The following is a 22,987-nucleotide window of genomic DNA, read 5'->3' as shown; positions in this document are numbered from 1 at the left end:
GTTCTTCTGTCATCTAAAATAGATTTCTCTGTTGGTGTAGGGTCCAGAGAGCAGTGCAATTTCTAGAACAATGAAAGGCAGCGGACTAAAATGGTGAATGCCAGTAAAACCAGATCCCAGTTTCTTTGTTTTTAATGCCACATATTACATGACTCTTTTCTTTTTCAAGTGTTTATTTTCGACTCTGCTGCATATTTTTCCATAGGTGCTTTATTTTAGTGAATCTTTTATTTTAAATATAAAGTATCATTCTTATTATTTTCTAAATGATGCTTGCATGCCATTATTATTATTATTTTACTACAAATCTATATTAATACTCATTGCTGTATTCATGTTTGTTTATTGTCTTGGATACAGGTGAATCTGGTGTGGAAGAGTGGGCCCAGTGGAGTACATGTTCAGTTACTTGTGGTCAAGGGTCGCAGGTGCGAACCAGAACTTGTGTATCACCTTACGGGACACACTGCAGCGGCCCTTTAAGAGAATCAAGGGTTTGCAATAACACTGCCCTCTGTCCAGGTAGTGTTAGCAGCCAATCAATGAAATTGTGGATGTTATTGAACTGTTTTAATGCTAAGCACTTGAAACTCTTTAAAGATTGTGACCAACTCACTGGGACTTTAATTTAGGACAAATGACTGCGATTATTAGTCATCTCTTAAAACTTTGTGGTGTATTAATGCTTTTGGAACTGCCAACCAGCTTTGAGAGCATATTTTCGAGTTCCAGCTTTTTAAAGCAAAAGCCTCTGCTATCACTCTTGGGGGTAATAGCCCTGTAATATTTTGCATTACCTTATCGGTTTACATGACCACAACGTTAATCCGAAGCTGAGGTAATTGAACATGAAAAAGACGGCTGGGCAACGAAAGGTTCTTGCCTTGCCTCTGCTTTGAATTGAGCCAAGTCAAAATGGTCTTTTCCACCTCCAAATTCTGGAGGCAAGCAAGTTTTGTGAAGCCTTTTGCCAGATGCTATGACAACAGAGAATTCAGTGGGATGAGGGGAAGATGTTGCCTGTTAACCCCCATTTGTGGATTTGGTTTCAGGCAATTTAGGCTGCATTCACAATGCAGTTTGTTCCATTTTGAGAAAGTTTACCTAACTGTTAGTTTCCATATAATATTTGAGCTTTCACACAACAGAAAAGCCATTTCTGGAACTATAGTGGAGCACAGTGGAACTTTAGTAGAATGCATCGCAGGCTTAACATTCATTTCCATATTATTTACAAACGAATTTTATTTTTTTTACCTGAAAGCAAATAACATGGAAGCAAACTCCAAACCCTATATTCCCCTATAGTTCCAAAATAGGCTTTACATCATGTGAAAGGTCAAGTATAATGAAGAACTTAACAATTAGGGGAAAGTCGTGTAAATGGAACAAGCTTCCATGTGAACACAGCCTTATAGATTGCACCTCTGTTTTGGTTTCTTTAAACTATCCCATCTCCCCCACCCCAAAACATTCACATGTACAATCAGGGGTTTGCAGTGATCAGTAGTCTTATCATTACTACATTTCCACTTTAACAGTATAGTCTTATATTAAAAAAAATAGCACCATTGAGTTCAATGGAGTGTGTAGGGGATCACACACCCTAAAAGCAGTAGAGGATACTAGTGAATTATTTGTGATATTAACTCTGGCAACATCAAATAGTAATGTCTGCTAGCATTTCTTTCCTCAGGAAGAAGTCTCAAGGAATCCAGAGGCTCATTCTCTAGACATACCCACAACTTTTCTGCCCGGCTCTCACACAGCATATGAGAATGGCTAGATTTGCTCATGAGAGGAGAAAAATAGGGTTGGTGCAGATATAGCACTGACTCAAACCTGACCATGGCTAAGAAATGAGAAGTCACAATGGGTTGCCATATGTCCTCTTTTTTTCAGAACACGTCCACTTTTTCATGGGTATGTAAAATGAGAGTCGCCATAGTGATCCATAGTTAAATGCAGACATTGGCAAATGTGTCCCTTTTTTGCTCTTCTAAATATGGCAACCCTATCATCTCATCTCCTCCACTCTCTAAAGGCAATTATCCCTTCTCCCTTACTATGCTTAGAGCAGTGTTTCCCAACCTTGTGCCTCCAGCTGTTTTTGAACTACAACTCCCATCATCCCTGACTAGCAAGACCAGTGGCAAGGGATGATGGGAATTGTAGTCCAAAAACAGCTGGAGGCACAAGGTTGGGAAACACTGGCTTAGAGGAAGTGTTGACATCGAGCTTCACCACAGTTAATGCTAACCAGGGTGAGGATTGACCTTAACTTTTGCATAATGTTGCACTGAAATCCTGGTTAAACAGGAACTTTGGTTTGAGTTACTTATGGTTAAGTGAGTGAAGGAACTTGATCATTGTGGTGGGACAGGGAGGGCAATATGTTCCCAACACTGGCTCCTGATCTCTTAATTATCGCCTTCCAAAATAAAACATGCCTGAAGCTGAGCATAAATTTCTATCCCAAAGTGAAAGGCACTAGTTAAAGTAGAATATATTATCTAAGTAAGCAATTAGCTTTCATGAGAATGACTATCCATAGCTGATGGTATTACTTAGGGATGTGTTCCATATGTCTACAGATATATCACTGAATCAGAAAACTGAAGAGGGGAAGATGAATCCTAAGAACTTCAGTTTTCATTTTTAAGTGCTGCTATTTGTGGATGAAAATTTAAATATATATAAATAGCAATTATCCAGCCAGAAAACAAGAGGAAGTTGGGGGCTTCACAATAATAGAAAAATGCTATTTTTATTCCTCACACATTTTTCTTTTATTTTTTTATCTCCATCACTTTCTTGTCCCTGTTCACTTATCTTTTATCCATGCCAGATACTTTTATCCCAATCTTGATACTGCAATCATTGGCAAAACATTCAAGATGACTAAGTCAGAGTTTTAACTTTACACCACTTCCATTTATTGTATAACAGAACACAAAATGCTTATTTCCTTTGCATAGAATTTGGATTCCATTTTAACAAAAAATTCACACACCTTGTTTCAGCTGAACCCTTCAGATATAATTGCAGAAGGGTTGGACCAGCATTTGTGGGTGCAGTGGGTAGAAAAGGCAAGCCTATACTGTTTTACATCAGGAGGATGTGATCCTTGATAGAGCTGGTGGAACCCTTCTTGGAATTGGCAATTGTCAACATGCTTTGATAAATGCAAGCATATTTTGATAAACAGGAGTTTTCATATCTGAACGTAGTTCGAGGCATAATAATGGAGATAATTTAAGCCACTTGGTATCTGATTCAGTACTTGATAACCAGAAGTTCTGGTCATATCAACAAGGAAAAGATAAAAATATTAAACCTGCATGGATCCCTGGTTGACCTCTGTTACACATTTTGGATATAATGTGTCATTGGTGGATGCCAATGGAGAGAATAGCATTCACAAATTGCTCATTATCATGATTATATGAATTAGACTCTACTAGAAATATATCAGTTATATATTACATCAAGTGTGGGTATGCCATGTGGTTCCAGGGTAGGCAGGCATAGTCCTGGCATGTCTCCACATGTTGACTTGACATCCTTCCCCTTTACTTGAACAGGGCTAACTCCTCACCCCACTTGTGATGCTTCCTCTGAAAAAACGACATACATACAAAGCCCCATTGATAGCAGACAAGCAAAACTTGCTCTAGGCATTTCGTTCATTAATATTTTACTGAAGACGAAATAATTTATAAAGGAATTTAGCCTCTTCATGTCTTAGGCTTTGACAGCGTTTGCAAATAACCTGCTATTATTGGTGTGCCTGTTCCATTTTAAAATAGATAGATATGGGTTGAAAGAGGTAAACAAAAAGGAAAAGGGTGTTTATGAGTATCTTCTTCATTGCAATTAGTATAGACATTGGACACAATCCAAAGTATTGTAGGCATACTTCGGCTTAGTTCTCACTGAGGTGCTAAAACTCAGCCTGGACTTTATAGAATAAACTGCAGGTGGTGGCAGCTCACATGATTTTGTGAATATATCACTGCACCTAGAAAAATGTCATGTCACGGAGAGACAACTAGGCTGGCACCCTTATCCCTGGCACCTACTTTTCCTTGTAGATGGATACAGGGGTATAGATTTCTGAGCTCTCCTCTGCAGTTGGAAGGAACATAATCCATATGCAGATTTATCACCTGAATGAGAACTGAGTCATAATGTCCCATTGAAACTGTGCTTGTGTGTGTGTTTGCCTGCACACAGCTATAGAAAGGAATTCAACATCATGCTGTTATGATCTTTCTGTTAGCACAAGCACAGCAATCCTTCCCAATGCTCGTCTGAGAGTTCTCCTGACCTCCCTCAAAGCCAATGGGGGGCATGCAGGGGGAGGAGAGGAAGGAAAGTCTCATTATGCTAGGAGGAATTGCTGTGCTGGTGCCTGCTAGCACAATCATTTAGTTGAATCTGGCCTGTTGATTTCAGAAACTTAGGCATGCTTAATGTCTCTTGGTTGTCCCCATTGATTTAATAGAGATGCTATCTGCAAATAGATACAAATAGAAGCAAATGAAGTTTAATGTTTATGTTTCATCCTAATTTAGGAACGTGACTGAAGCAATGCTTATTTTTTAATTTATGTAAAACTGATAAATGGGTGAAATTCTTGTTACAAAGTGCAGAAAAGTTCAACTCTATCTGAACTAAATCAAATTATGTCAGTGGTTCATGCTTTGAACTCTTACGAAAAACCTTACATGGAAATTCCACTGTTTCACATATACTTTTTTGAATCATTTGCTGCCCAGAATTTTCCTAGTCAAAACTGAGCCCTGATCAGTTTCGTCCTGTGTATAGTAAACAATCTGCATAAGAAGTTGAGTGATTGTTGGGTATAAGTGATCATTTACTGGATCATGTCTATCCATTTACCTGATGGTAATCAATTTGTTTTGTATTTGTCACATGATAACTAAATACACATGACATAAAAACTGGCCCCATATATTGGGCTTTGTTACAATGCGTTGTTATTGAACAACACATATACCCTACTCCAGTGGTTTACTTCAGGTCCAAGACATTCCATTGCATCTCCAAAGCTCTCTAAACATTAATGGTATCCCATTCATTCTGTGGAAGAAACAGATCTCTGTCTACATTTCCTTTGCACATGTAGACCAGCTGTCCAGTGAAATGAATGGAGCGGACAACACACACAAGAGCAACATATGTCTTGGGCTGAAGGCTGTGGTTCTAGCCATATCTGCAATCTATAAGTCCTATTGACCTATTATGATTATGATTATGATTAAATGAAAGGTTGCAATCATAAGCCTAGCTTGCTGATCACTAATGCTGCAATGCTCTAAACTTGGATTAACTTATATTTGTGAATGGTGGAAATGCTGTTGTTGTTTTCTTCCTTGGGATGCTGGCCAAGTTATTCAAGTTACAGTTTTACTATGTTTGTTTTTAACCCACTTGGCTACTCATGTTATTTTCTTGTTAAAGCCTCTTTGCTTTATTACAGTACATGGAGTTTGGGAGGAATGGTCACCTTGGAGTTTGTGCTCATTCACATGTGGTCGAGGCCAAAGAACTAGAACAAGGTCATGTATACCTCCCCAGTATGGGGGAAGATCATGTGATGGACCTGAAACACAGCATAAGCCTTGCAATATTGCTCTTTGCCCTGGTGAGCATATATAGAATAACTGTTTGCTACTTACAAGGTTTGTTTGTTTTTCCAGTGTAGTACCTTTGTGGTCTCCATTGTTGTTTCGTGCAGCTTGAGCTTAAACTCTACAAGAAGGATGCATTCCTATAGCATTATGGGGACCCTAACAGGGCTAGTTAGAAAGAGGAAAGTAAACTCGTGTTTTCCCTAGAAAACATCTGTGCACCTTGGACATTAAAGTTGAATGCTTGGAAGTCCTCCAAGGTGTTCTCTGAGTGTGCAGCTTGGTGGCTGCAAATGCCAGCCAGCCTTTTGCTGGATGCTTCTCAGTCGCCTTCCCCCAAAAACAAATGAAACCCCTCATTGTAGAGAAGGAATAGCTCCAAGGAAAAGAGGCCCCACATGCCACCATTGGCTGGAAATGATGAGCAGAGAGTAATATCCTTCTAGGAATCATACAGCTTATAGTCTAGTCCATGATTCTCCAGTGGGAAAAAGCACTCTTGTGTGTCACTTGCTGCTGGAGAGGAAGCCCACCTGGACCTTCTTTATTAAGAGTCCTTCACTAGCTTTCACTCCATCCTCCTTCTCTATAGCCAGGTTCTTTTAGGGTCTTGGAAGAGGGGCTAGTTGCAGGCTGGGGTTCAACAAAGCAGAAACATGGGTCTTGGTTCTGCTTGTGACATTTCAAGCAGGAGTGCTTGCAAAGTCAAGCATGCTTTGTTTGCATTCTCACTCCATCCTTAGAGCTGGTGCTTTAGTGTGCTCTGTTTCTTATCCCTTAACCTGGAGGTAGAAGGTGGGATCCACAGAACCATACAAGTCATTTTGTGAAGGGGTCTTCAGGCCTGTGGTTCTTAAAGAGAAGCATGGCCACATAGCAAGCCATTTTGACATGAAGGGGAATTTCTTAAACAGTACGTAGAATGCAGTGCTGGGTTACCCAATAGACTGACTAAGCAAAGCAGGGGCACAAAAAGGGAAATATTTCTAATAAAGAATTTGAATGAAAAATAAAACTTTATTTCATTTTATGTATTAGTATTGTTTTTATTTTAAATTACATATTGAGGGCACCATAATCTTTTAAGTGGTTGGGGCCCCTAAATATCTTAATCCTGCCTTGGTGACATGGCACAGGAGTCCACAGCTCAAGGGAAAGAAATACCAACATTGAATATGGTATTGGGCTTACATTAACTAGTTCTTTGAATCCTGGCCACGAGAGATAAAATATATGAAACATGCATTGGATATATGTGCATCTAATAGTCAAATGATGTCTCAAGAGCCCTGAGTGGGACCCAGAGAACAAGGAACAGAGCTCTGCTCATGCCATTGAACTTTGTGATGCACAGGGTGGTTCACAGAACAAAAATGCAGCTGAATGAAAAAAGGACCTCATTTCATTCTTTAGATGCCACACGTTTATATGCTGAGATGCTTGAGGGTGTTTGCAACAAGTTACAGAAGACAGCAGTGGGTTAATTAGTAAGAATGTGGCAATTCAACTGTTATAAGGTGCATCTTAAAACTCATCTTTCTGATATTGTCCAGTACATAGTACCCATTGATAAATTCTATAAATGTCTGCTTTGTACTGCATGTTGGTCCATTTGTTTGAAATATTCAGCATTTTGGGGCACTGTTACCAGGGTGGAAGCAATACCACTCAAAACTTTGGACTGCCAGTAGAATGCCCAGGTGATAACTATGTGATACTTTAAGTGAAATCTTTGACAGCTACACCATGACTACACCCGAGTAAGAAGCATAACTGCATAAACATGTTACGAGCTGCATGACACCTACTGTTGGGACTAAACTGAACATTTCTTGTGTTCAAATTCTGTTACTCCAATGATTTTCTTTCTCCCAAATTGCTACTGAAAGGAAAAGGAAAAAGTAGTTTAAGATATGCTTAGCTATGGCAGCAACAATCCCCATGATTTAGAGCAATATTAAATGATAGAGTACCATCAGAGTTACTTAGCAAGTTTAGTAGATGGAGGCAAAAGTCAAGTGTAAAGACTACAGTACAGTTCATGGGCATCAGTAGCTAAGGAATCTTGGGTAGCCTGCTAACCATTCATTTCAACCAATTTCACAATACCTAATTGTGTTTCATAAACATGTCATACTCTGTAATCATTGTTTGGCCTGCCTCTTCCCAGTAATATCATAGTGCCGTAGAATCGAAATAGGAAGAAATTAAATTTAAGTTCATAGAATTGTAGAGTTGGGAGAGATCCAGCCACCTGCAGTGCAATTAAGTTCTGTAGGACATCTTTATTTTTTATTTTTTTAAAATAATATTTATTAAAAATTTTCCAGAATAAAAAGGAAAGATAGCAAGAAAGAAAGAAAAAACAAATATGATTTACACTTGGTTTCAGTGGCATCTTTCCCGGACTTCCCCCCCCTCCCCCTCTTGTATTCCATTTCCCTTAAATTGATTCCACAGATTCTTACCCCAAATTTTAAAACCTTATTTGTAATTTTAAATAACCCATTTATTCCAAATTAATTTATCTTATTTATCTTAATGAACCATTTCTCCTTATATTTTATATAATTCCCTAAGATCGAGCCCATTTCCCTTCCACGAATTCCCCTATTTTCAAACAACAAACATGAAAAAAGAAAAGAAAGAAATAATATATAATTTTACAGCCTTTGGATTCCAAATCTCCCCCCCCCCCCATTCCCCGGTTCCAATCCCCAAAGTCCATCCATTGTCTACTGCCAGCCTGGTGTATCCACGTCTATATCTCAACTCCACTTTGCCGTCTTTTGATAGCTTTTAATTTCAGAAAGTCCAATCTCGAAAAAACTTTCAGAAAAAGTCATTGTTCTTCCATCCAGACCTCTATGTTTAAGAGTCTAACTTAAATTCTATTTCTTGGTCCTTTTAAAGTCTGGATGTTCCAAATACTCCGACTTCAAATTTGGTCCAGCTCTTATTCCTCAGGTTGCTTTTTCCTGTTCTGCTGCAGAAACCTTCTAATTCAGAAACTTCTTGTTCTCCACAGAGGCTTTTGTTATTCAGGAACATAACTTGCGTCAAGTCCCTTCCTTTCTTCAATAGATAAATCCATTGTCTCCTTTAGTATAGAAACCTCTGTAGACAAAATAATGCTTCGTTTTTGCAGCTTTCCCAAGAGATAACAGATCCTGCTCAAATTCATAGTATTTTTCCACTTGCTGCTACTGTTGCAATGTCCCAGCCTCCCTCTAGAGGGAATATGGTAACTTAATTTCTTTCAAAATCAGACCCAAAAGTCAAATAACTTGTTGCCTTTATTTCCAATAATTTATGTCCAAATTGTAACAAATCTAACCAGCAAAGCCATCGTAACAAAGTTCTCTTTTATTTTCCTGCTTTGACAGCTACTTTGACAGCTGTCAAAGTTTCTGTGTCTCTTCACCAGTCTCTCATAGCGGATCGTTCCCGGTTCCCGGGGGGGGGGGGGTTGCATTTTAGTTCCCACAAATCAGTCTTCTCCTCCAGCACAATTATTGTAATTTCCCTTCGTGAAGTTAAAAAAATTTTTCAGGTAAACAAGTTCATCTCTCGATCTTAGTTGTCAAATCCTTGCGTTGAGCCATCTACAACAGGGGGGGCGGACTTCCTTTTTGCACTCCCCCCGCTCGCTCCAAATTCAAAGATCAAATTTCCCTTTTAAGTCCAATCAATTTACTCACGGGTTGTTCCTTTTAGTCCAAATCCGAAATTTTCAAAGAAGAAGTCGTTGCTCTCCGCCGAATGGCATGCGGCTTCGCTGGGCAGGGGAAGCATTGGACTCACAGCACCACACCCCCCCCCCCGTCACCCGCTCCGCAGCCTTTAAAAAGGCTCCTTCGCGGGTTGGGGGGGCGCAAACGGTGCCCGCCGAGTCACCAAGTCCATGGGCATCTCCGCCCATGGTTTTTGAGGGTCCCCGCGTCGCCGGCACGGCAGGACCCGACCCCTACCCAGCCGACTCCCTCCGGAGCTCGGAGGTAGTCCGCCATTCAGCGATGGTGCCGACCTGGAGGTCCTGTAGGACATCTTTAGATGAGGTCACAAAATAAGCAGATTTGGTGGGTAGCCATATTTTGACATGCTTCTCCAGTTTCCTACTCAACCAAGATGTTACTAATCCTTCATAATCATCTGCGAACAGTTATATTCTGAGACATTGTAAGACTTTCTGAGGAAACATATATATCCACACTGAAACAGATCTTAGCACATGGTGCTATTTTCAGGATACATACACACACGCTTCCAAGGATGATAATATAAGTTAGATATGTATCATGTAACTGTCTGAATGTTATGTGTCTCCTGCAATCCCCTTGTTAGCATACCCAGTCCTATGTAAAAAGCTTTTCCTGTTATCCAAACATCTGTCCGTGCAACATTTTTGTATGTCTCCTAAACCTTAGATGAAATGAAAGATGTACAAAATGATGTTAATCTTTGTGTAAGTTCAGAGTTTTATATTGTTGCCAACGATTCACATTTGTTTTATTCTGCTCTTGAAATGTTGTCCTTCTTTCTTCTCGCCATCAGATGCATTGAGTAATCTTTTTCCTCCTTATCATCTAAGTGACAAATTTCTTAAAATCCATGTCATTCAACACAATCCTATGCATGCTTACTTGAAAGCAAGTCTATGTCTAATACGGCTTAGTCCCTACTAAACGTGATCAGAATTGTTGTGTTAAAACATATTACAAAAGGAGTATGTTGTTTCATCAATGTCCGTGCTAATTTCTTAGAAGTGTAGTAAAACAAAATACAGCCTAATGTGACACTGTGTTTTGCACTGTTTCACCTAAAATAGTCTCTTCTCTTACTCTTGACCAGTATAATCCATCTCTCCTCACCTACCATGGCTGACTCTTTTTTAAAAAACAAAGCACTTGACTAAACGGATAGCTAGACTCTGAGACTTCTCACAGGGTCCTTAGGTTGCCATGCTTCAACATTAGTATCACCCTGCCAAATCTGTGCATGATCATGCTGCATCAGCATGTAGAAGGCTTCAAGTACTAGTGCCCATGGTCTAACAGGGTAGCATCAGCAAGACTCTGTAAGTCAGCGACAGGCAATCTTGTCACAAATCAAGCCTGAGTGTGTGAAACAATGCCACTTGACTGTACATAGGCACCTTAGGATGGTTTTTCATCTAGTCTGCTGTGATGGGGATCAAGCAGTACAATGGAGCAGAAGTAAAACCATGGTTCTGCCTTGTACTCGGGCTTGAGGCCTATCTGGATGAACGTGCTGGTTATGGCTGCAGATTGGTTAATCATACAATAAGTGCTGTGCCTAGAGAATCAGATTTGCTTTTTAAGGCTCCAGTTAGTGTGGGAGATATGACTGGTGAGGTGGAATGGTAGGGAGTAGCTGGCCATCACCAACGAGGGTGACTAAATCAAGGGGGGACACTTTCATCCTTAGGGGAATCAGAGAGTAGTGTCCAAGGCAAGCAGTGAATAGTGGAGGTACTGTGTGCGGCCTAGTCTGATGTTCTGCTACACTTGAGAAGGTCAAAATAGAACTCAGTGACCACATTTACCCCTCTCTTGACACACGTGCACACATCACCTCAAGTGTGCCCATTATATAGAAGAGAAGGTCAGAATATTCATCTCCCTCTTCTTCCCAGCACCTGGGCTATCAGGTAACCCCTGCATAGCCTTTTGTATAATGGTTGGCGTGCTGAAAGCTATGTATAGGTTGAACAGAGGAGGGGTTCCCTTTAGCAGCCCTCTCCATGGGCACATAGGGAAGCAGGTGGCGCTGTGGGTTAAACCACAGAGCCTAGGGCTTGCCAATCAGAAGGTTGGCGGTTTGAATCCCTGTGACGGGTTGAGCTCCTGTTGCTCAGTCCTTGCTCCTGCCAACCTAGCAGTTCGAAAGCACGTCTAAGTGCAAGTAGATAAATAGGTACCACTCCTGCGGGAAGGTAAAAGGCATTTCCGTGCACTGCTCTGGTTTGCCAGAAGCGGCTTAGTCATGCTGGCCACATGACCCGGAAGCTGTACGCCAGCTCCCTCGGCCAATAAAGCGAGATGAGCGCCGCAACCCCAGAGTCGGTCACGACTGGACCTAATGGTCAGGGGTCCCTTTACCTTTACCTTTTACCATGGGCACATGAATACCCGCCCCCCCGGCCGAAGACTGTGTACTCCTCATTTCTGTGTACTCCTAATTATTTACTTGAATTATATTTTCCAGGATAAAGCAGGATTTTGTAACCCATAAGATTAATAACCTGCACTAAACAAACAAGAAACTGTCATGGTACCCTTGCTGGTAAAGGTAATCTGGATTTTATCTCTGTTTTGTGTGTATTGCAATAGTTGATGGACAATGGCAAGAGTGGAGCGCTTGGAGTCAGTGCTCGGTGACCTGTTCCAATGGCACACAGCAGAGGAGTCGGCAATGCACAGCAGCTGCTCATGGAGGCTCAGAGTGCAGAGGCCCATGGGCTGAAAGCAGGGAGTGTTACAATCCTGAATGTACAGGTACATAAGGTCCTCTCTAGGAGAGAGAAAAATGAAAGTTATTATGGTGAAATATTTCAGTTTGTTTAAAAATGTTAATTTTCCTTAAATAAATATTTTCCCCTTCAAAGAGGTTAGGATGGTACACAAGATCAACCCCACAAAGTGAGTTAGACTAAGAGATAGTGGCAAGGCGCAGGCTCACTCAGTGAGCTTCATGGCTGGGTGGCAATTTCACCCCTGCTCTCCCCACTACAATATTCTAAGCACTCTTGACATTTCAGACCTTCACTCCATGACAGCGTGACACATTCCTGCTACACCGCAGTCATAAGATATGAGACAGGGCCTTTTTGGTGGTGGCTTCCTCTCTTTGGAACAAGCCTTCTGAGGAAGCTTTCCTGGTGCCAATTTTGTTATCTCTTTGGTGCAAGTGAAGACCATTTAATTGGCCCAGACATTTTAGTACTAGGGTGTTTTCTGTTTTTAGTTTTTGGCAACCCTGCAAACTGCTTTTTTAAAATAAAAAATAAAAAACCCCATTATATATAAAAGAAATAAATGAAAAACAGAACTCATTAAAAATCAAGGAAATGTTTAAAGTGAAGATAGAGTAATAACCACACTTGCTGTTACTGAATATGTGTATAACAGGGGTTAGCAAACGTTTTCAGCATGGGGCCGGTCCACTGTCCCTCAGACCTTGTGGGGGGCAGGACTATATTTTGAGGGGGGGGGGAAATGAACAAATTCTTATGCCCCACAAATAATCCAAAGATGCATTTTAAATAAAAGCACACATTCTACTCATGTGAAAACACCAGGCAGGCCCCACAAATAATCCAGAGATGCATTTTAAATAAAAGGACACATTCTACTCATGTAAAAGCACGCTGATTCCCAGACCATCCGCAGACCAGATTTAGAAGGCGATTGGACTGCATCCAGCCCCCGGGCCTTAGCTTGCCCACCCATGATAGAAATTAAGGTTAACTTGATTTTCTGCTGTCTGCAGGGATGTAATAATGAATAATAATACTGGTAAATACTGGGGGCAGAGTGTTAACTAGAGATTAATTGAAAATAGAAGCAGCAACTGGAGTTCGTTCAGCTTTGAAATATCTTAAAAGGAGAGTGGGAAGCCAGTTTTGAAAATTGTATTGAAAATTGAATTAATTTGACAATGATTTGTAATTATTTGGAAAATCAAGAAAAATAATTGGGGGGGGGGGATGAGAAACAAATGAGTAGCTGCCTCCAAGTGTGTTACTGAAGGGGAAAGTATACATTCCTTTTGACCATTGGATCAGATGCCAAAGATGACTCTTTATAAGGAAACCATGATTCCTCTATAGATTCTGGATTTCTTACATGTTTAATTTGTTTGGAAACAATTTTCAAATAGGGGGGAAAATATTCTTGAAATATACCTGAAAGATTAAAATACTCTGCAGGATGAGCAAAAGCTGCAAATTTCAATTATTATAAACAGATTACAGGGATTCTTTCTTAGGCCTTTCAAAATGAATATTTGTAGTGAGATAACACAGTGCTGAAGTATTAATGAAAATCATACTGAGAAAAACATAATAGATATGAACACAAAAAGCACATTCATTAACACAAAGAAAACAGGACAAAGAAAAGTTAGGATAGCAGTTTAAATAAACACAACGTGGGATAGCTGTATAAAATATTGTGCTTTTGTGGAACCTATGAAAACATGGTTGGCATGCTCAATCCGCATTGACAGTGCTAATCTGCACATGATTATTCAGAAGTAAGCCCTATTCAGTTCAGGAAAACTTACCCCCGGGTAAGTGTGTTGCAGCCTAGTGCAGCCATCTCCTTGCTGTGGAGATTTAAGCTAATTGGCTTGCTTTAATGCTACCTTTCTCTTGGGGCTTCGGATGCTGGGCTCAGAGCCCAGAAAGGAAACTCAGTAATGTTTGGGTATGTGCCAACTGTGCCCTTAACTGGGCAAAGAGGGCGATGGAAAGTACTGGGCAGTGTGACATATGTTGTTTTCTGTATAAAGAAGGTGTGCACTTTTCCTTGGGTGCAGACAAGCGACCTTCAGGTGGTTTGAACCTAAGCCGGGTTGCAGCTGCTATGCTTTGAAACTCTCTGCCTATTAACATTAGGCAGGCCCCTTCACTATGCAGTGGTACCTCGAAAGAATCTATTCCAGAAGTCCATTTGACTTCCAAAATGTTCAGAAACCAAAGCATGGCTTCTGATTGGCTGCAGGAAACTCCTGCAGCCAATCGGAAGCCCCTTCGGACTTTTGGGTTCCAAAGAACGTTCACAAACCAGAACACTCACTTCCGGGTTTGTGGCGTTTGGGAGCCAAAACATCTGAGTACCAAGGCGTTCACGATCCAAGGTACGATTGTAGTGTTTGAGACACCTGCTAAAAACATTTTCTTTTTTATTTCATCAAGCCGATCCAGACATATAATTTAGGTTTTTTTTAAAAAAAAGTTTCCTGATTTTATCTGTGTATCATTACTTTATATTATTTTATGTGTACACCATTTAGAGCTTTTTAAATTATTATTTTTCTAAATAGATAAATACAATTTTAAAATGACGATTAGCTAATTTTAAACAGGCAGGCTGGTCTAAGGAAATGGCTAAACCAACAGTGCTATTGTGCTTGAGGGTGGGATAGGGGAAGTGTTGAATGACATTTTTGGGCTTGGTTTATGTACCTTAATATTTGTGATCATGCCACTTGTTCGTATCATGACTGTTGCATTCTTCCAAGCAGCTAATGGTCAGTGGAATCACTGGGGTCACTGGAGTGGGTGTTCTAAGTCGTGTGATGGTGGCTGGGAGAAGAGGATACGAATATGCCAAGGAGCAGCTGTTACGGGGCAGCAATGTGAAGGAAGTGGAGAGGAAGTTAGACGGTGTAGTGAGCAGCGGTGCCCAGGTAAGAAGCTTATAGAGCATTGCAGCTTAGTTTGAGGTCCTAGTTGAACACAATCACATGTAGCATTTACATTTAAGAATAAGACAACAGTTACCCAAAACCCATCAGTAACATTGCTGTGGTACTTTTTGGGGGGAGAAATGTTGGGAGTTATATGTTTGGTCAGTGTACAAATTTTGTTACCCCACACTCACTCATGAATTCAGTTTTGACTTTGACACAGAAGGCCATTCTAATGATCCAAAGGCAATGAGATACACAGCCAAATTAAGTTAGAATAATTTTGAGGGGAGGTGATATAAGGGAGTGTTCTCCTATTGGGTTTGAGAGACAAAACCATGCCAGAACTGCAGTGCTACATTAAGCTTCATGCCTGAAAGCATGATGAACATTGTTAGCAGTCACATTTGAAAATCCCAAGTGAATTTTTGGTGGGTGTTTGAAAACTCGGAGATTAATATCAGGACCCTCTAGTCAATCATGTCCACTCTAACTGCGAGTGGCTCTCTTAAGTCCTCAAGAAGAAAGGTTTTTCTGATCACCTGCTACCTGGAGATTCTCGGAACTGAAGCTGGAAGCTTCAGCATGCAAAGTATATGTTCTGTCATTAAGCAGCGGTCCTTTGCCTGTTATATATAGAATGAAAGCTATGCAAGAGAGACGCCTTAAAATAACAATAAAAACAGGCAGGACTACTATCCAGTCAAAGCACTTTTAAGTCTCATTTATTTCAATGGGAATTTAAGTATGTGTTTAAATCATCCAGTGAAATCACTTAAAAACACTTAAACATACTTAACTTTGGCTAATTTGTGTTCAGATATAATTATGGATTTTTCTTCTTCTTGGAGAAGGCAAATTTTAGTTAAATCGTCTGAAATAATAACTGGGCATAATAACTGGGTGAATATTACCCTTTCTATCCCTGGTTTTCTGCAAACAACAAGTTAAGAGGCTGTTCATCTAACTGTTATGCACCATCCAAATTATACTTTCTGAATACCCCCTTCCTTCTCATTGTGTGTATCATATACTTATAAAATAAACCAGCTACTAAATCATGAACTATAAAACCACAAATATAGCAGCAAATTAACAAACAAGTTTGTGCAACAAACAAGATTTGTTATAATTCCCGGGTAGCTGGGTAGCTTGACCTAAAGTTTTAGTACTGTTGGGCTCAACAGAGCTTTGTTTCTCTACTCCTTCTTGGTGAGTGTATATGGGAGCTTAAGGAGACAGTGCATAATAGAACAGGGCATGTGCAACTATCCATTATGGGCAATTATGGGAAATGTATTGCTTTAAGATGCTGCACATTTTTTGAACTGCAGTGGCTGTGAGAACACACACACACACACACAGTTCAAAAAAGTATAGGGCAAATGTGAATTGTTTCAGTAAGAAGAGCTTCAGATGAATAGCATGGAAAATATTTCTCACCGCTAGTAAATATTTCAAACATATACAATTTTCAAAGATTGCTACAAGTTACGTACATGTACTGTAAATAGTAGATGATGTTCATCAATTAAGTCTATGGTCTTGATTCAATCAAGGCCACAGTTAGGATTCTTATAGGAATTGCACATGTTATTAGCATCAGCACCTTGAGCACCTAATGGTGGAAAAGTGGAATATGACTGAATAAATAATTTAAGACTTGATGCAGACACAGTTATGATTGACATATAGCTACATAAAAGTTATAGTTGAAGAGTTTCACCTGGATGCAATCCTGTACAACTCACATTATACCAGTACCAGAAATACACTGTTGCTATAGCCATTGTCAGTGTGTACTCAGCCCAGGAAGAAAGGGGGGAAACACAACACCAAAGCACCCAGAGTAGGGATAAAAAGACACACGTGCAGCATCTCACTGCCACAGTCCATCACTCTGGGACTGAGCTGGCCATGACCCCTAAACACCTCACAGATAGACACAGCCAATTCAGAGGCATTTCTGTTACTCACCTGGCTCCCAACATATAAGAAATTGCAGAGAACTGGTCTGCAGTCAAAGGCACAGACAAGGGAGCCATGTGACACCATTCATTAAAGCAGCCACAAGCACAGAGGTTTTTGGTTCTTTTTTAAAAAAGGTAAAGGACCCCTGGATGGTTAAGTCCAGTCAAAGGCAGCTATGGGGTTGCGGCACTCATCTCTCACCAGCTCATCAGCTTTCAGGCTGAGGGAGCTGGCGTTTGTCCACAGACAGCTTTCCGGATCATGTGGCCAGCATGACTAAACCACTTTTGGTGCAATGGAACACCGTGACAGAAACCAGAGCACATGGAAACACCATTTACCTTCCTGCCACAGTGGTACCTATTTAACTACTTGCACTGGCATGCTTTTGAACTGCTAGGTTGGCAGGAGCTGGGACAGAGCAACGGGAGCTCAACCCATTGCGGGGATTCGAACCGCCAACCTTCCGATCGGCAAACCCAAGAGGCTCATTGGATTAGACCACAGAGCCACCCGCGTCCCTTTTTTGGTTCTAAACCCCCTAAGGGTGCAATATTGTTCTCCCTCCACCCGCCAAGGGTAGGAAGACAGCAATGCAGCCAACAAAAACAAGAAGTAGTAACAGCAACGGAACTCTGTAATGCAGTCTACAAAGCAGGCATGATCCAACCCAGGATCTTTTAATTTCAGTGATGTTTTCTGGAGGTTGAAAGCTTCTATTTACTTTTACGGTATTTTTAAAGGTATTATTCACACTTCGTTTAATTTTGAAGCAAAACAAATATGTCAAGTAAGGAACAGAGTTTGCAGAACTGCTTCTCAAATCTGGGTGGCGGGAAGAACTACCCATAATATAAAAATGTTTGTGACTAGATAATTAATGTATGCAATGGCTCAGCAGGTTTGGAGCTAACCTAAAGAAGCGGGTCCACCAACACTTTTGTTGAAGTACAGCTATGATTTCTTTTTGAATTCAGAAGATTCAGTGGCGGAGATGGAAACACTGCAGTGATATGTGACACAGAATGAATGACAAGCTACGGTTCTACAGATTCTATGGGGAAAGCTATGGCAGTAAAAGTGGAATAGGAGGGCTTTGAATGCGTGGAAGTGGCCTCAGTCAGGATCTTGCATAGCCACTATCAAGCCTGCCTCTTTCTCCACCGCTCCTCCCCATACTTGCCCTCATTACAGCTCTCAGTCACTCTTTGACTTTCTACAATACAGTGGTACCTCGGGTTACATACGCTTCAGGTTACATACGCTTCAGGTTACAGACTCCGCTAACCCAGAAATAGTACCTTGGGTTAAGAACTTTGCTTCAGGTTGAGAACAGAAATCGTGCAGCGGCGGCGCGGCAGCAGCGGGAAGCCCCATTAGCTAAAGTGGTGCTTCAGGTTAAGAACAGTTTCAGGTTAAGAACGGACCTCCGGAATGAATTAAGTACTTAACCCGAGGTACCACTGTATTGCAACAGCAGCAGGCGGGGGTGGGGGCATAGGATGCGCATTGATCAGGGAGCCTAGTTAAGAGTTGCTCAGCTACCCCCTTTTAATCTTGGACCCAAATAGGCATGAACAGAGGCATGACTCCAAGACATCTCTGTTGCTTTGGTTTCCCAAAACTGCAGTTGAATATGCACAAATGATAGCAAGCAAAAAGAGCAAATGAAGCTTTCGCAAGCAGAAATAAGCTTGATGTATATCTCTTTGAGCCCATTTCTTCTCTTTCCCTGTATATTTTATGCTTATGCAGCAGTGAGGGAGTCAAAATATACTTCGTATCATGATTCCTATGAAATAACTGAGTGTGCTTGTCTATGCATTTGGCTGCCTAATGTCTCTCTGCAAACTTGGGTAAAAATCCAGCAGAATATATCCAATATATGCATACAGCTATGCCAGTAGTCCTGGTGTCCATGCGGAAACTTTGTTGCTCATATGCGGTTCCAGAGTCTGCCTCAATCGCAGGGTGTATTCCGGAGCACATTGCAGCCACCTGGTGCAGTCTGCAGGATATGCTTGGCCGTGTTTCTGATTATGACTATACCAAACTAGGTGAAGAAAGCAAAATATTGAAATGGAGTGCTGTCTTTCCTACAGAGTCATCTGTAATATGGAGACATATCGTTTGGGACATTTTTCCTCTTCTTTCAGATGAGACATTAGGCTGGCTGTGAGATTGTAGATGCAGTAATGTGCTGTTCCAATTAAGGGAGAGGCTCAGTCATAAAGCTGTGTTTTTGCAAGCAGAACACCCCACATTCAAACCATGTTATTGCCAGCTAAAAAGATGTAATGACCTCTGCCTGAGACTCCAGAGAGCTGCTGCCAGTTAGAGGAGACACAACATTAAGTTAGATGGGCAGATAGCCCGACCCTGGTATAAACCCGCTTTCTGTATTTCTAGTAATGAGTAATTTTGGACTTCTTAGTTATGGTGCGCTGTGGGTTAAACCACAGAGCCTAGGACTTGCTGATCAGAAGGTCGGCGGTTCAAATCCCCGTGATGGGGTGAGCTCCCATTGCTCGGTCCCTTGACCCAGTTACCAACTTTGCTGGTACATGTCTTTTTCTAATGGCACTTAGATTAAACCTTGTTATTTTAAACGGCCTCTCCTCGGGAGACTGCCCTGGCCAATTTACTTATTGGTCAGGTTTAAGGCATTCCGTTATTGACTACATTCTTGTCTCCCAAGAACTCCCAAGAACTCTTTGATGAACATATTGAATTTACTGTAGATATAAGAACCGAAAGTGACCATTTACCCCTAAATCTTAAAAGGACTGAATTTTGGGAACCCTCTAGATGTGGGCTCGCCCCACAGACACCTGTTCCTAATGTTTTACAACAAATAGGCAGATCCAGAATCAAATGGTCCCCTTATGTTAATAACAACTTTAGCATTTGGACACAATCAATGGAAGGTCAACTCCTCTGGGCTCATCTGACCTCCAACAATATTGAAAAGACCTCCCCAATTGACCATTATAATACACTAATCCGAAAACTCCAACCGTTATTGTCAAGACTCAGGAGATCTAGCCACAATGAATTCCCTACCAACAAGAAATGGTTTGACCGTGAATGCATCCAGGCAAAACTTATACTCAGGGAATGCTTTAAGGTCTTCCAGCAAAATCCTAACCCTACTACTAAATTAGAGTTACAACTTAAAAAAAAGAACTACAAAGAGTTACTAAAAACCAAAAAAAGAACCGCAGACTCTCTCATCTGGCAGGCCCTCATAAAAGCATCAATAGAAAAAGACAATACCAGCTTCTGGAAAATTATCTCCAGTCAAACCAAAGCGCCTAACGAGGGCACAATAATCCCTGCAAATTCATGGGAAGAGCACTATAAAGTGCTGTTTAGGGAACATCGACCTCCTGCGCTACTTAACATCCCTTTAGATAATGATACACCATGGCCCCCAACATCTGAAACTGAAATCACTTCGTTAATTCTACAATTGAAATCTGGCAAAGCCCCAGGAAGTGATTTCATTGTTGCTGAACTTCTGAAAGCGCAAATAAACTGGTGGGCCCCGGTTCTTGCAAATCTATTCTCATATATAGATAAGACAGCCGAAATCCCTAAAGATTGGGGACTGGCTATAATTGTTCCTATATTTAAAAAAGGCAACCCCTCTGATCCATCTAATTATAGACCAATTAGTCTTCTGAATGTGATCTGCAAACTTTATACAAAACACCTATGCCTAAAATTGCGTGAATGGTTAGACCATAATGATTTGCTAGAAATTGAACAAGCAGGATTTACACCTGGACGTTCCACCATTGATCACTGCTTAGTGTTAGATTATTTTGTTTATAAGTATGTGAAACATTGGAAAAAGTCATTGTATGCGGCCTTTGTGGACCTAAAGGCAGCATTTGATTCTGTATCCAGGGGTAGGCTCTGGGCCAAATTGGCCAATATGGGTATTAACAGAAGGTTATTACTTCTGATGATTAAGCTTCATGAGAACAATACCCTCCAGATAAGAGTCGCACAGGACGGCAGACTCTCTAGAGAAATCCCAGTCCAAAGAGGAGTCAGACAAGGATGTCTATTAGCCCCATTTTTATTTAACATCTATGTTAACTCCCTGGTCACATGTTGCCATGAAATCGAAACCCATCCCCCCGTGTTCTCTAACGGCAGAAAAGTACCAGTTTTAATGTATGCGGATGACGCTGTTCTTCTCTCTCAAACCAAAGTGGGCTTGAAACGTGCCTTAGGAAAGTTTAGTGACCAATGTAACACTGAGCTGTTAACAATTAACTTTGCCAAAACCAAAATTGTACATTTTAACCGCTCCTTCAGGAAAGATAATTGGAGCGTAAAGGGAAACGCCATTGAACAGACTAAGATCTTCCAATACTTAGGCATTACTTTCTCTTATAATGCCAAATTGTCAACACACCTGACCACATCAGCTATATCAGCAGGAAGAAGTGCAAATGCCATCCTTAGATTATTCAGAAGGAAAGGAGCTGGCTTCCTCCCGATGGCCCTTAAAGTTTTCCAGGCAAAATCATTAGCCCAACTTCTGTATGGCTCTCAAATTAGCCTTTCTGCCAACCTTAAAACTCTTGAAACAGTACAATCAAAATTCTTAAGATCATTATTTGCTACCCCAAAGTGTACACCTAATGCAGTCTTAAGGCAAGAGGCAGGACTGCCCAGAGTGGAATTAAAAGTCTGGGAGCAAGCAATATCCCTCTGGCTGAAAATCCATTACAATCCTAAGGGACTGTTACCTTACTTCCTGGCCGCAGTTCCCTATCCTCCTTGGCTTATGCAAATAACTAACAAGATCAAACAAATTGGCCTAAACCCTGAAAATCTTCTTAATGGAACTCTGAACAAGGCAAAAGTAATTATCACTCAGAGACTTTACGATGTCGAATTACAACAAGAAGACGCCCTACTCCCAGAGACGTATAGATGTCTAAAAGCTTGGCCTAATTTTGCAGCTGCCCCTTACTTAACTAACATCACTAATGAAGCTTATAGATGGGCTTTCTCCAGAGCCCGCTTTGAGACAATGCCCTCAGCAGTGCTGTACGGCAAATTTACGCGGGTACCAATGCATGAGCGTCTCTGCCCCTGTATGTCTAATAAGGTAGAATCTGTCACTCACATCCTTCTATTTTGCAAATTTTATAGTGAAGAACGAGCTCAACTTATTTTGCCGCTTTTATCAAAATTTATACCCCTACAACATTATTTGGAATCCTCCCCCGAAATTCTACGAAAATACCTTCTGGAAGATTCCTCAAGCTTAATATCATATGAGGTGGCCAAATTTTGCACTTTAGCAATCAGGAAGCGTAAATCTCTTTTGTTGAATGGCACACTGCGAAGTTCCCTTGTGTAATTTTTTTTTTTTTTTTATGTTGTTGTTGATTTCCTTTTGTTTGATCTTGTGGTGTTCTGTGTCGCTGGCTTTTGCCGCAATAAAACTAAACTTTGAAACTTTGCTCGGTCCCTGCTCCTGCCAATCTCGCAGTTTGAAAGCACGTCAAAGTGCAAGTAGATAAATAGGTACCACTCCTGCGGGAAGGTAAACTGTGTTTCTGTGTGCTGCTCTGGTTTGCCAGAAGTGGCTTAGTCATGCTGGCCACATGGCCCAGAAGCTGTATGCCGGCTCCCTCGGCCAATAAAGCAAGATGAGCGCTACAACCCCAGATTCGGTCACGACAGGACGTAATGGTCAGGGGTCCCTTTACCCTTTACCTTAGTTATGTGTGGCTTTGTGGTTTTTAAAATCCAAATATGCATACAGATCCCTTAACACATACCCGTTCCTGTTAGCAAAGGTGCTGGGTTCCATCCAACTTTGGGGGTGCCTTGTGCACGTTCATGTGATGTCATGTGGCAGGAGGAGGCTGTGAGGCCCGCCACGACTGTGGGGA

The 22,987-nt window shown here is 41.0% G+C and overlaps 1 protein-coding gene across 5 annotated transcripts in view; it reads left to right on the top strand.

The window, feature by feature from the left end:
- Positions 1-22,987, top strand: part of ADGRB3 (adhesion G protein-coupled receptor B3) — a 458,204-nt gene that overhangs the window by 174,176 nt on the left and 261,041 nt on the right. For all 5 annotated transcript variants that reach the window (XM_079970372.1, XM_079970373.1, XM_079970371.1 and 2 more), the window contains 4 exons: positions 361-522; positions 5,507-5,671; positions 12,011-12,175; positions 14,928-15,092. In XM_079970372.1, the coding sequence (XP_079826498.1) occupies positions 361-522; positions 5,507-5,671; positions 12,011-12,175; positions 14,928-15,092 (657 nt within the window). The remainder of the gene's footprint in view (positions 1-360; positions 523-5,506; positions 5,672-12,010; positions 12,176-14,927; positions 15,093-22,987) is intronic.

This window comes from Podarcis cretensis (assembly GCF_951804945.1).
Source record: "Podarcis cretensis genome assembly, chromosome: 3".
NCBI classification, from domain to species: domain Eukaryota; kingdom Metazoa; phylum Chordata; class Lepidosauria; order Squamata; family Lacertidae; genus Podarcis; species Podarcis cretensis.
The sequence above is the reverse complement of the archived record's forward strand: the minus strand, read 5'-3'. Positions and strand labels throughout refer to the sequence as shown.